The sequence below is a fragment of the Octodon degus genome, unplaced genomic scaffold (assembly GCF_000260255.1).
Source record: "Octodon degus isolate 3935 unplaced genomic scaffold, OctDeg1.0 scaffold00017, whole genome shotgun sequence".
Lineage (NCBI taxonomy): Eukaryota > Metazoa > Chordata > Mammalia > Rodentia > Octodontidae > Octodon > Octodon degus.
In genome coordinates this window covers 1666933-1678701 of record NW_004524593.1, presented here as the reverse complement: position 1 = coordinate 1678701, position 11769 = coordinate 1666933, and the positions used below count along the sequence as shown (strand labels likewise).

Genomic DNA, 11769 nt, shown 5'->3' with positions numbered 1-11769 from the left:
TTTTGCGGTACTAGGGATTGAACTCAGGACCCTGCACTTGCCAGGCAAGCGCTTATTTTACTGAGCTATATCCCCAGCCCCTTGACTAGAAATTTTTATGCTTTCTTTCCATTATTCTACTATGCCCTCCCCCTTCATAGTTTGTATTTTGGGATTTTGCTCTATTATTTCAGTAGGTTCTCTGAAATATGCATCATGCAGTTCATACTTACAAAGTATTTATAGTAACTGCTCAATAATACATGATTATCATAAATATAATATTAGTAACTGGTGAATATATGTTGCATCTTAAATTTTATTGCATCTAACATAAATACTATAATTTTTTTTGTGTAAAGCCCATTTTTTAAAACACCTGGCTAACCGGTCAGTTATACCCTGGAAAAAAAGACAGACCTAAATGCATGAAAGATTTATTAGCTGCTTTGAAGTTATTTTTGTTTTAGCAGTATCAAAAGTTCATTTTTATTTAATAAGGCAATAGAGTAATTTGCTTCCTGAATATTGGTTTATATGTAACTCTTTAAATTGCTTTTAAGCAAGTTACTTGGAAACTTGAAAATTAAATGTCTGTTTCCTCCTGTAAACAGGAAAATTTATAGAGGAATAGGAATGCGGAATAAGAATAGCTCTTGAGAGAGGAAGGGTCCCAAGTGGGTTGCTTGAAAATGAAATGCTTTTACTATTCATTTTTTTCTTATTATCTATGTAATATAGGTAATTGAAATGCATATTCATGAATATTGTGACATTAATCAAGATTCATTAAAAATTATTCAGAAATTTATTAAAAGGTGATGAACATTATTCCTATGGATAATTCTGTATAAAATAAAAGACAAGGGAGATTTATCATTTTAACAAACCTAAAGTATTATTTCTTACTTCAGTAATACGGGAATAGATACTAAAACATATTCTTGCAAATATCTAAGTTTGTCCATGCTAACCTCATGAAATGTATTTCAGGTTTCATGGTTCCTAAAGACCAAGTTCTTATATTAAAAGGAATTAATTATGCCTTGTAATTTAGGAGACAGAGGGAGCAGATGAAGTCAGACCATAAATAGACTTCAGAAATATGCATTTTATATAGTATATGAATCTCAGCAGAATACATATTTCCTATTTGTTCGTTGAGTTTATTAAATTACAAGATATTTCAACTTAGTTTGCAATCAAAACTATTACTAAAACCAGACTACTAGAAATTCTCTTTAATCTTATAATGTTCTTCCAAACTGAAATAAAAGAAACATGAGTTAACTGTAACACAAATATATGACCTAAGTGAGATAGACAAAAAGGTTACAGTGAACCTAATGCACAACTTCCTAAGTAAATTCACATTGCCCATGCACAGAATGCTACACTGTAACTTGGTTGGTTGTTCGCATACCAATTCAATGTCTTTCCTGACTGCAAAAGCAATGTTTAAACAAAAGTATCCCATTACTAATATCATCATAAAAGATACTTAATAAGCAACTCCATCGATCTGATTCTCTATTCCTCTCAGTGGTAAACAGTACAGCAACAGGAACATTTAGTTAACCATTTAAAATAAAAGTAAGGGCTGTGGAGATGGCTCAGTGGAATAAGTGCTTCCCTGGCAAGCACAAGGGCTGAGTTCAATCCCCAGTTCCACAAAAATAATATATCAAGGTTATACTGTATTTCAGCCAGAGAGAGGTGAAATTAAAAGTTAGTTACAAATAAAAACACGGACCACTTGCACCCACTGATGCCTTGATCTGATGCTTTCTCCTATTTAAGACTGATATATGCAATAAAATTATGAAAAGAAAAAAAAAAAAAAAGACTGATGTAGATTCTAAGTTCTAAACTCACACCTAACCTACACTGTACTAGAAATTACTCATGGCACACAATAGCCAGTTTACACTTTACAGCCAGGAAAGACTGGAAGTTAAATATTATATTCCACAGATCCCCTTGAAGTTTTACTTGTGCACATGAATCTGATTGTGCCAATCAGACACAATTTACATAAGATACGAAAGGGCAACCAACAATCTGCAGTGATGCCCGTTGTGGAGGATTCCTTCGAAAGGACAGTATAAATACAGGAGTTTCTCATCTCCAGCTGTATGGACAGTATAGTGAGGCTACCCCAAACCCTCTATTATAACAATGCTATCATGTTGTGGTTTCAAAAGCTGAGAAGTAACAGTTTTCTTGGCCTGTCTATTCTATATTGAACTAATAGAAATCCTGCATTCATCTATGCTACAGAATAGCTCTGAAGCCCCACAAATAAGTATATTTTGCTAAGAACATTAGGAAATCTATGATGCCCTACTCAAGAGCAGCTGCCATTTGTTTGTTTGTGTCCTCCCCCTCAAGCCCCCCCTCCCCCCACACAGACAGGTGAAAAGAAAAGCTATACTGATGCACAACAAGAAAGAATAATTAAAATCAGGAATATAAGAAGTGTTACTATTGTCAAGATTACAAAAAGTAAAAGAATTACAAAGGAATGTTATGAAAGGCAGTAACTCTCAAAACTGACTTTAAGAATATCTGAGTACACCTGAACTAAAAAAAATTGAACTAGAAATTTAAAATCTTTCCACAAAGAAAAGCCCAAGCTCCATTGGGTTCTCTGATGAATTTTATTGAATATATAAAGAAACAACACCAATTCTACAAACACTCAGAGAACAAAGAAAGGAATACTCCCCAATTCAATCTTTATAATGTCAAGTTCAACATACTTCACTATGAGAGCCTTCTAGAAAACATAAGAAACAACAGATGAATAACCTTCACTAATAGAGAATCAGCAACATTCTAATTACTTTATATCATAGCTACAATGGATTTCATCTAGGAGTGAAAGGGTGGATTTTATGTAGAAGTGAAAGGGTATTTTAACTTAACAAAACTAAAATTATATTGCCTATTATGTGAAAGGACATAAGTCACAGGATCATTTCAACACAGGGAAGAAAAGTGTATTACAAAGTGAAACAATTATTTACAATAAAAACTCTTAGCAGACCAGGAAGTGATGAAAATATTCTCAATCTGATACAGGTTATATATAAGACAAAAAAAAACCAAACCCTCATGCTAGCACCATAGAAAACTGTGATGGACTAAGTGTTTCCATTGTGATAAGCAAGCCTCTTTTAACCATTTCTGTTCAACAATGCACTTCACTGTCTAGCTAATGAAATAAAGCAAAAATGCATTCACACATTGTTTAAATTCGGAGATGGTATGACCTTACACATACAGAACGTGAGGAAAATTACAGGAAGGAATAGAAAGTAGCACAGTTGAAATATATGATCAATATATAAAAATTATTATTTCTGTACACAGGCAATGAAAAGAAACCCAAAAATTTGCATTAATAGAACTAAAAGCTAAAAACTAAGAATTTAACAAATAAAGTTGAACACCTGTACAATGAAAATCATAAAATACTGATGTGATGTTAAAATGGTCAAAAAGGACATTATTTAGACAAATTCAAGTTCTCAATATAAATGTACTACTTGTAGTGAAATACAAGAGTTTGTCAAATGACTCTATATAATGCCAAAGCAAAGTTTATTCAAAAAAGAGAGTACCGAAAAATGCATGAGCATGATTATGTCAACATATTAAACAATACACTTAGTGAATTATTGTTCACATTTGTTTCTAAATAAGTAATAATAAAATAAAATTAATTGAATAAAGACTGTTTTCCAAAAAGAGACAACCTACACAGCAAGATACTAAAGCCTGACTAAGTGACATAGTGGCTTGGGATGGTGGTGCACACTTGTAACCTTAAAACTTGGGAGGCCTAGGCAGGAGGATGAGTTTGAGGCCAGCTTGGGCTACACAGTGTGTTCAAGGCCAATTTTGCCAGAAACAACCAGAATCTAAATGAAATAAAGCATAAAACTTCATTAACTACTAGAAAACAACTCAAACAAATAAAAAGACATCTTGCCAGAGGTCGTATATGCCTGTAATCCTAGCACATGGGAGGTTGAGACAGGAGGACTTTTCTGAACTTGAGGCCAGCCTAGGCTACATAGTGAACTCAAGGTTAGGCTGGACTACAGGGCAAGCCTCTATCTGCAAAAAAGAGAAGAAAAAAAGAAGAGAAGAAAAGGAGGAAGAAGAAGAGGAAGAGGAAGAGGAAAAAGAAAAAGATTTCCATCCCTAGGCCTGCAGAGCTGGCCCCACACTGGCCCCTGAGGCACACTGAGCTAGCCATTGAGACTGGTCATGGTGGTGTGTGCCTGTAATCCCAGCCCTTGGGAGGCTGTAAACAAAGAGAATCACCAGAAGTCCTATCTAGTAGTGAGGCCCTGAACATCCTGTAGACCCTTCCCTAAAGTACAGAAAATAGAAAAAGAAAGATAATACTTTTAATTATGTGGGAAGACATACAACCTACAGAGCATCAATATTTTCTTTTCTTTTTTTTTTTTGGTGGAACCGGGAATTGAACTCAGGCCCTTGTGCTTGCCAGAGAAGCACTTATTCCACTGAGCCATCTCCCCAGCCCTGCATCAATATTTTCTATACTAGCTATTAGGGCCAAATAGCCCAGTGGATTAAAGCGCCTGTAGGCAGACGCAGCAGCTGGGGTTCCATGCCTGGCATGGTGAGTCAGCCCCGCCCCAGGGGCGCACTGGGATGGCAATTGAGACTGGGCATGGCAGCGCCCGCTTGTGATCTCAGTTACTGGGAGGCTGAACAAGAGTCTGATGTACGTAGTGAAACCCTGTAAACCCTTACTAAAATAGAAAAAAAAGAAAAAGAAAAAGAAAAAGAAAATGTAATTTAATTTTGATGAATATCCTAAAAACGTTTTTTAAACTTGGAAAAACAAATCTTAAAGCTTCCAAGGGAAAGTTATTGACAAATTTAAGTAAGAAATGTACAAAATTTTAAAATAGTGAGAAAAAATTGACCAATACATACTGCTGGAGTATTTTTAAAGGTTTTTTTTTGTTTTTCTTTTTTTAATTTTCTAGGAAGGGAACTATTTGGATAGGCATATCTGACATTATACATATTAATGAAATACTGAAGAAAACAATTTATAAGCAATGGCCAAAGGTTAGTGTGTTTATAAAACATGTATTTTTTACTAAAAAAAAAAAATCAATAAACCAAAAAAAATTTTAACTGAATAATTATAAAACAGTGATAGTGAGAACTAAGTAGTTATTAAATATATAATAGCTTTACATACAGTACATCCTTTCATAATTTTAATGGCATCAGAGAGCTCCATCTCTATGAAAGATAACTTGGGGAGGGAAATATGCACTTAGGATTATATAATTAGTGAGTGACAAAGAAGGGTTTAACTACTAAGCAAGCTAATGAAAAAAAAATTAAGCATTATTTAAAAATTCTACATGGTAACAGAAAATTCTACCCACCCCTACATGTTAGCTTCACATTCATATACGAAGCTAAAAACAGACATATACTAATCAGTTCTAAATTATGCTTTTCCTTTTTAAATATTGCTACTATTCTCATGATATACTGCCAGGACTTTCCTAGGAACCTGATATGATGACTTTTATGAAGAATCAAAATTTCATAATAGAAAAATTAAATTAAATTATAAGTAATTGGGGCTGGGGAGGTGGCTCAGTGGAATAAGCGCTTCCCTGGCAAGTGCAAGGGCCTGAGTTCAACCCCCGGTTCAAAAAAAAAAAAAAAAGTAAGTAGTTACTGTTGAAGTAAATAATCAAGGAGAAAAATATTAGAGGATATAAATATGGTGAACATGAGGTATATCTTTCTAATTGCTGAAAGAACAGGTTCTTCTAAAAGAAATCCTTGTGCCTATACAATATAGCTTGTCTAAACATTGAGCTAAATTTGTGAATAAGTAAAAAGCATTAATTTCTACATGCAGACACTTAGAAGAAAAAAAAGTCATCTCTACGTAGGCAGAAGATAGGTGACAGAGTAGTGGAATTAAAGCACAGCATTAAATGAGTAATAAAAGTACATGTGCAATTTTGTCTAATAACAAAAACACAATTTTAGCTTTCAAAAGTATTCATTTTTAAATACTCTTCTAGACATAATACTGAATCAACATCAAAAGAAGACAAATATGCTTTCATTTTTACCTGCACAGCCAAAAGCCAGATGATATCTGGAAGAAGGGCTGAACTTCACACAGCACACATTAGCCTTGGCCTCGATGCTTGCCACTGAATTGTCTAGGTTGGTAGACCACAGCTTCACTAAGGGAAAGACAAGAACAAAAGAACTGAGTAAAACATTAGCAAATGCTTCTATACTTTGGAAAGTTTGCTTATTAATACAGATATCTTTTTGTATCAATCTAAAATATTTTGATTTACTAGAATCAAAAACTTTAAATTGAATGTCTAATAAAATAATTACCTTGAAAATAAACTTTAGATTGAAAGTCAAAAAACAACAAGAATAATCAATGATTTTATACTGAGAAGTAACACAAACCCACAATAAAATATAGGAAGTACAACAGTATTTGAAGCTATGCTGCATACAGGCAGCAAAATACAGCTGCTCTAGAATCAAGAAAAAAATAGGTTGTTGAAGAAAAAGAGTAGATCTTGGAATCTGGAGGGAGCTGACAGAAAAACTAGACACTTAAGCCAGAGAAAAAAATACATTGAAGAGAAAAGAACAAAGCAGTCTGGGAAGTTAAACTTGCTCTCTGGGATGAATACCTGTTGCCCTCAACAGATATTCATTGAATACAAGCTGGGGGCAAAGAAAGCCAGGGAGGGGGCTGGGGAGATGGCTCAGTGGAATAAGTGCTTCCCTGGCAAGTGCAAGGGCCTGAGTTCAATCCCTGGTTCTGAAGAAGAAAAAAAAAAAAAAAAAAAAAGCAAGCAAGTAAGCCAGGGAGAAACAATGGATCAGCCTACAAAAACAGCATGAGATTTACTTTGAAAGTGATACTTATGCATGGCAAGATGGAGAAGATATCTAAGGCAGGGCTTGCCATATTTTAGTATTTAAGCAGCAATCATTTGGGTAAAAGGTTAATGGTTTAAGGCTAAGTTGCAGAACAAATACACTTCAGGGTTTCTGAGGCCACCTTACCACAGAGACTGGGCTAGAAAATACCATAAGAAATAGTGGTGTAGAGGGTGCAGCTTAGACATAGAATCAGAAGTTTAAGCTCAGGCCAGTAACGACATTGTGTAGAGCTAGGAAGCTTTACCTAGAAAATGAGAAATAAAACAAGGATGCCTACTAGTACCACTCCTGTTCAGTATTGTACAGTGGTACTATTACAGGCAGCTAAATTAGATAAAAAATAATATACAGTCAGAGGGACTGGGTTCTCAAAGAAGTCGGTGGAGATGCCAAATTTTGGCTGGAGGCACATCTGAAGATGGGAAAGCCTTAATATTAAAACTACAGAGCTTGCCAGATAGCTCAACAGACTAAAGCGCCTGCTTAGGCAGTTACAGGGACCAGGGTTCCATTGCCAGCATGCAGCTCCAGCCCTGCCCCTGGGGCATGCTGAGCCAGTGATTAAGACTGAGCACAGTGACAAAAGCCTGTTAATCCCAGTGTTTAGGAAACTAAAAATAGGACCATCCCTACAAGTCCGATCTATGTAGTGAGGCCCTACAGACCCTGTAATTTAAAAAAAAAAAAAGGATTAAAATTACAAACTGGGTATGTTGGCCCCTGCCTGTAATTCTAGCACTCTGGAAGCTGAGGAAGGAGGATTGTAAAGAGTTTGAGGTCAGCGAGGGCTGCATAGTGAGTTCAAGGCCAGCTGGCAAGAATAAGAGACCAGGCCACAAAACAGACAAATCAACAAAGGATTAAAATAACAATGGCCTAACTTGAACACTTCCCTAAGGAATGGAGGGAAATTTGAGATTATACTGCAATTGGTATCATATAGACCTTTATATTCAGGTATACAAACCTGGGATAGGTGACCAAAGTACCTAGGCCTATCCCTTTGGCCTAAATGTTCCTGTTTTAGAAGTCACAGATAAGCAAAGGTTAATGATGTCAGTTATATGCCCTTGCAAGGTGCCCCACTTATCTATTAGATCACTATTAGCTAAGTAGCTATTTTACTGGTTGATTAGTTTGATACTTTTATGGGTCGTGCCTAGTTGTCCCCAAAACCTCATGCAGTCATGGGGTGGGGACTTTTAGAATTTGAGATTAGCTCATGATCCACTGGGATTATGGGTCTTAGTACTGCTGGGATTATGGGTATGAGTACTTGCCCCAGTCTGGGGTAGAGACCCTGAATGTAACATAAGAGAGACAGAGAGAGACGTGCTCCCTATTGTCACTGGTGCTGTTACTTTTCCCTTTTGTCTTTATTCATTGCCACTGCCATGAAAGGATGCTCTCTGCCATGTGCCACTCTGCCCTGGAGCCACCTGAGTACAGACTGAAACCTCCAATAACTGTAAGATAAATAAACCTTTCCTTCCTTCATTATGGGTGTTAGCCCATCAACGAGAGAAGCATAACTAAGACAGATACACAATGTACCTGTCTCATGATTTTGCACCTACCGCCTGATTTTGCCCAGAAACTGTCTCTCAGGAGCTATTTCTATTTTCCAATAAATTTTCTCATTCTTAACCATCTTTATCCTTTGGAATCCATTCTTCAGTTTCAGGGGACAAAAACTGGGCATGTCTGACATGTAGTAGGTTGAGAGTTACATTTCTATTTCAGTATTTTGGTTCACAAAAGCTTTTGTCTATGAACAATTTTATTCATAAACTGAAGAGACTGGCAAAATTTTATTTTTGTTTACAAACTGCATCAGGTGACAAACATAAGCATTTTCATCTTTCCCACACCAACACCAATGTGGTCAACTTTTCCAAAATCATCAAACAAATTCAAATTCCTCAACAGAGGTATTACTGTACTTAAAATATTAGCCAAAGTAACCATGCATAAGAAAGAAATGGGATGCAAAAAGGAGCCAAACTGTCCTTATTTACAAATGACATTGAGCCTTAAAAGTCCATAAAGATCCAGAAAAGATGGAAAAAAACTCCACTGAGAGATTCCTAGAATAGATAACCAAATTCACCAATGTGTAGCAGGCTACAAAACAAAAATTAACAGCATATGTTCAAGAAAAATTAAATACTTAGTAACTAACAAAAGAAATGAAATAATCTACATGATAAAAACTATAGTACTCTGAAAAACAGTAAGAGAAGACATCAGAAAAATGAAAAGATATCCTGTGTAACTATAAGAAAAATGGTCATACTTTCAAAATTAAAATACACATTTAATGCAATCTCAAAGCAGCAACAGCATTCCTCACAGAACTAGAGAATACAATCCTTTCCTCTTTTTTTTTTTTTTTTTTAAATTGCAGTATCGGTGATCAAACTCTGGACCTTGCGCTTGCCAGGCAGACACTTAGGCCACTGTGCTATCCCCCCAGCCTGACAAAACAATCCTAACAGTCATATGGAACCAGGAAAGACCCAGAATATTAAAAGCAAAACTGGGCAACAAGAGCAAAAGAGGTACTACAACCCTGGATTTCAAATTATATTACAAAACTACAGTGATTAAAAACAACATGGTTATATTAGTTTGCATTTCCATCAATAATGTAGAAGGATTCCTTTTACCCCACAGCCTTGCCCGCCATGTTTACTACGCGATTCCTGATGACAGTAAGAAGGAATCTCAGTGTTGTTTTAAACAACTGAGCATTTTTCTGTTATAACAAAGGATGAACTTAGACCATAATGTTAATTGAAATAAAACATATAAGCTCAAATATCACATGATTTTTATCACATGAAAGTGTAAAATATAAATAAAGAAAAAAAAAAAAGGCAGAAAATAGGGAGATCTTTTTCAAGTGGGAAGGTGATCAAGAGATGGAGAAGAGAGGGGAAAGAAAGGACTGAAATGTGCCCTGTAAAGGCCCAACTGCCCACAAGGAGTACAATCACTATGTACTGCAAAGATACATTAATAAAACATAAAAACAAGAATAACAACGAAAACATGGTATTGGCACAAGGACAGTCATGTAGACCAACAGAGCAGAATGGCGAATACAGAAACCTCAGGCTCATTCAGCCATCTGATCTTTGCCAAAGGGGCCAAAAACATGCACTAGAGGAAAGACAGTCCCTCAAAATAAATGGTGCTGGGAAAACTGGCTATGCAGACGCAGATGACAGAATCAATACCACTCTATCGTCGCCTACTCAAATAACATCAAAATGGATCAAAGATCTAGTTAAAAGAAACAATCTGTTAGAAAATAAAATTGGTACAACTCTTGAAGGCACAAGGATAGGAAAGGATTTTCTGAACAGAAGTGCCATTCCAAAAAAAAAAAAAAAAAATTAATAAATGGTACCACCACAAATTTAAAAGAAGCTACACTGCAAAGGAAACAACCAGTATGAGGAGACAATATAAAGTAGGATAAAAAATACTTTCTTTGCCAACTACTCCTTGGAAAGACTTATCTACAATGGGATGGGGAGATTGCGCAGCAGTCTAAGCGCCTCCTTGGCAAACACAAGTACCCAAGTTTGATCTCCAGTACCGCCTGCCCTGAAACTGAACACGTTGGCACATGCCTGTAATTCCAGCACTAGGGAAGCTAAGACAGGAGGATCATTATGAGTCCAAGCCTCATGATAAGACCCTGTACCCAATAAAGATTAAAAATAAATAACAAAGTTTAGCCAACTGGTTGTTTGCTAAAACAAAATAAAATCGAAACATTCCTAGGAAGCATAAAATGGATCCAGTCTTACAATGCAATATCCAAAGTGGTTAAAATATAATTCTAAAATTGTTCAATGTATAAAAACCATGAAATGAATTTTCAGGCCGGGAAGATGGCTCAGTAGAATAATTGCTTCCCTGGCAGGTGCAAGGGACTGAGTTTGATCCCCGGTTCCACCAAAAAAGGGAATTTTCACAGAAAAAGACAATTTTTAGTAACTATCACAAAAGACCGGGGATCTGGTAAATCAAAAAAATTTGAGTTACTAAGTTGAGGAGAAAGACAGGAGAGGGACTGCGGGAAACAGATGTATCTATGTATGTCAGCAGAATGGTTTGCACCACTGGACAGTACATTTCTGCTGGGCTATGGAAAGGAGCAGTTAATGCTTTAATTTGCTTTATCTCCTTTTTCAAATGTTTATACTTTTTCTCTTCTTAATTTCTTACAGTTTTCTTTCTCCTTCCAATTATACATGCATATATCTGCTAATATGAATAAGTGGCCAGAAGACAACACTATGTGTTACAACAAATACTGTGAAATTCATATTACTTTGTTAAGTGACATATTGTACAACTTACAATTTTTTGTTTTATTCTAATTTGTACCCTTTTTAAAAAATAAAAATTGAAAAAAAGCAAAAGACAATTTTAAAAATTTTATTTTACTTTATTTTATTTTGAAGAATAAAAATAGGGACCAGGGAGATAGCTCAGTGGTGTAAGTGCTTGCCTGGAAAGCGCAAGGTCCTGAGTTTGATCCCTGGTACCACACACACACACACACACACACACACAAATAAAAGCAGAAACAGGGTAATAGAACAATATATGTTACAAAACAAGAATAGCAAATTAACAATGGTTGTGACGTTACCTATTTGTATCATCAAATCTGTTGCTCAGATGAAAAGATATAGCTATGCAAGACTGGATAAATAACTGAATGTTAATGTTTGCTTTCAATAAATCTTAATTTTTTCTAAATTTTTA

At 35.5% G+C, this 11769-nt stretch overlaps 1 protein-coding gene across 5 annotated transcripts in view; it reads right to left on the bottom strand.

Moving 5' to 3' along the window:
* The window catches only part of Cop1 (COP1, E3 ubiquitin ligase), a 212767-nt gene that overhangs the window by 52252 nt on the left and 148746 nt on the right, over positions 1 to 11769 (bottom strand). For all 5 annotated transcript variants that reach the window (XM_004626780.3, XM_023710244.1, XM_012513744.2 and 2 more), the window contains one exon: positions 6135 to 6251. In XM_004626780.3, coding sequence (XP_004626837.1) covers positions 6135 to 6251 — 117 coding nt within the window. The remainder of the gene's footprint in view (positions 1 to 6134; positions 6252 to 11769) is intronic.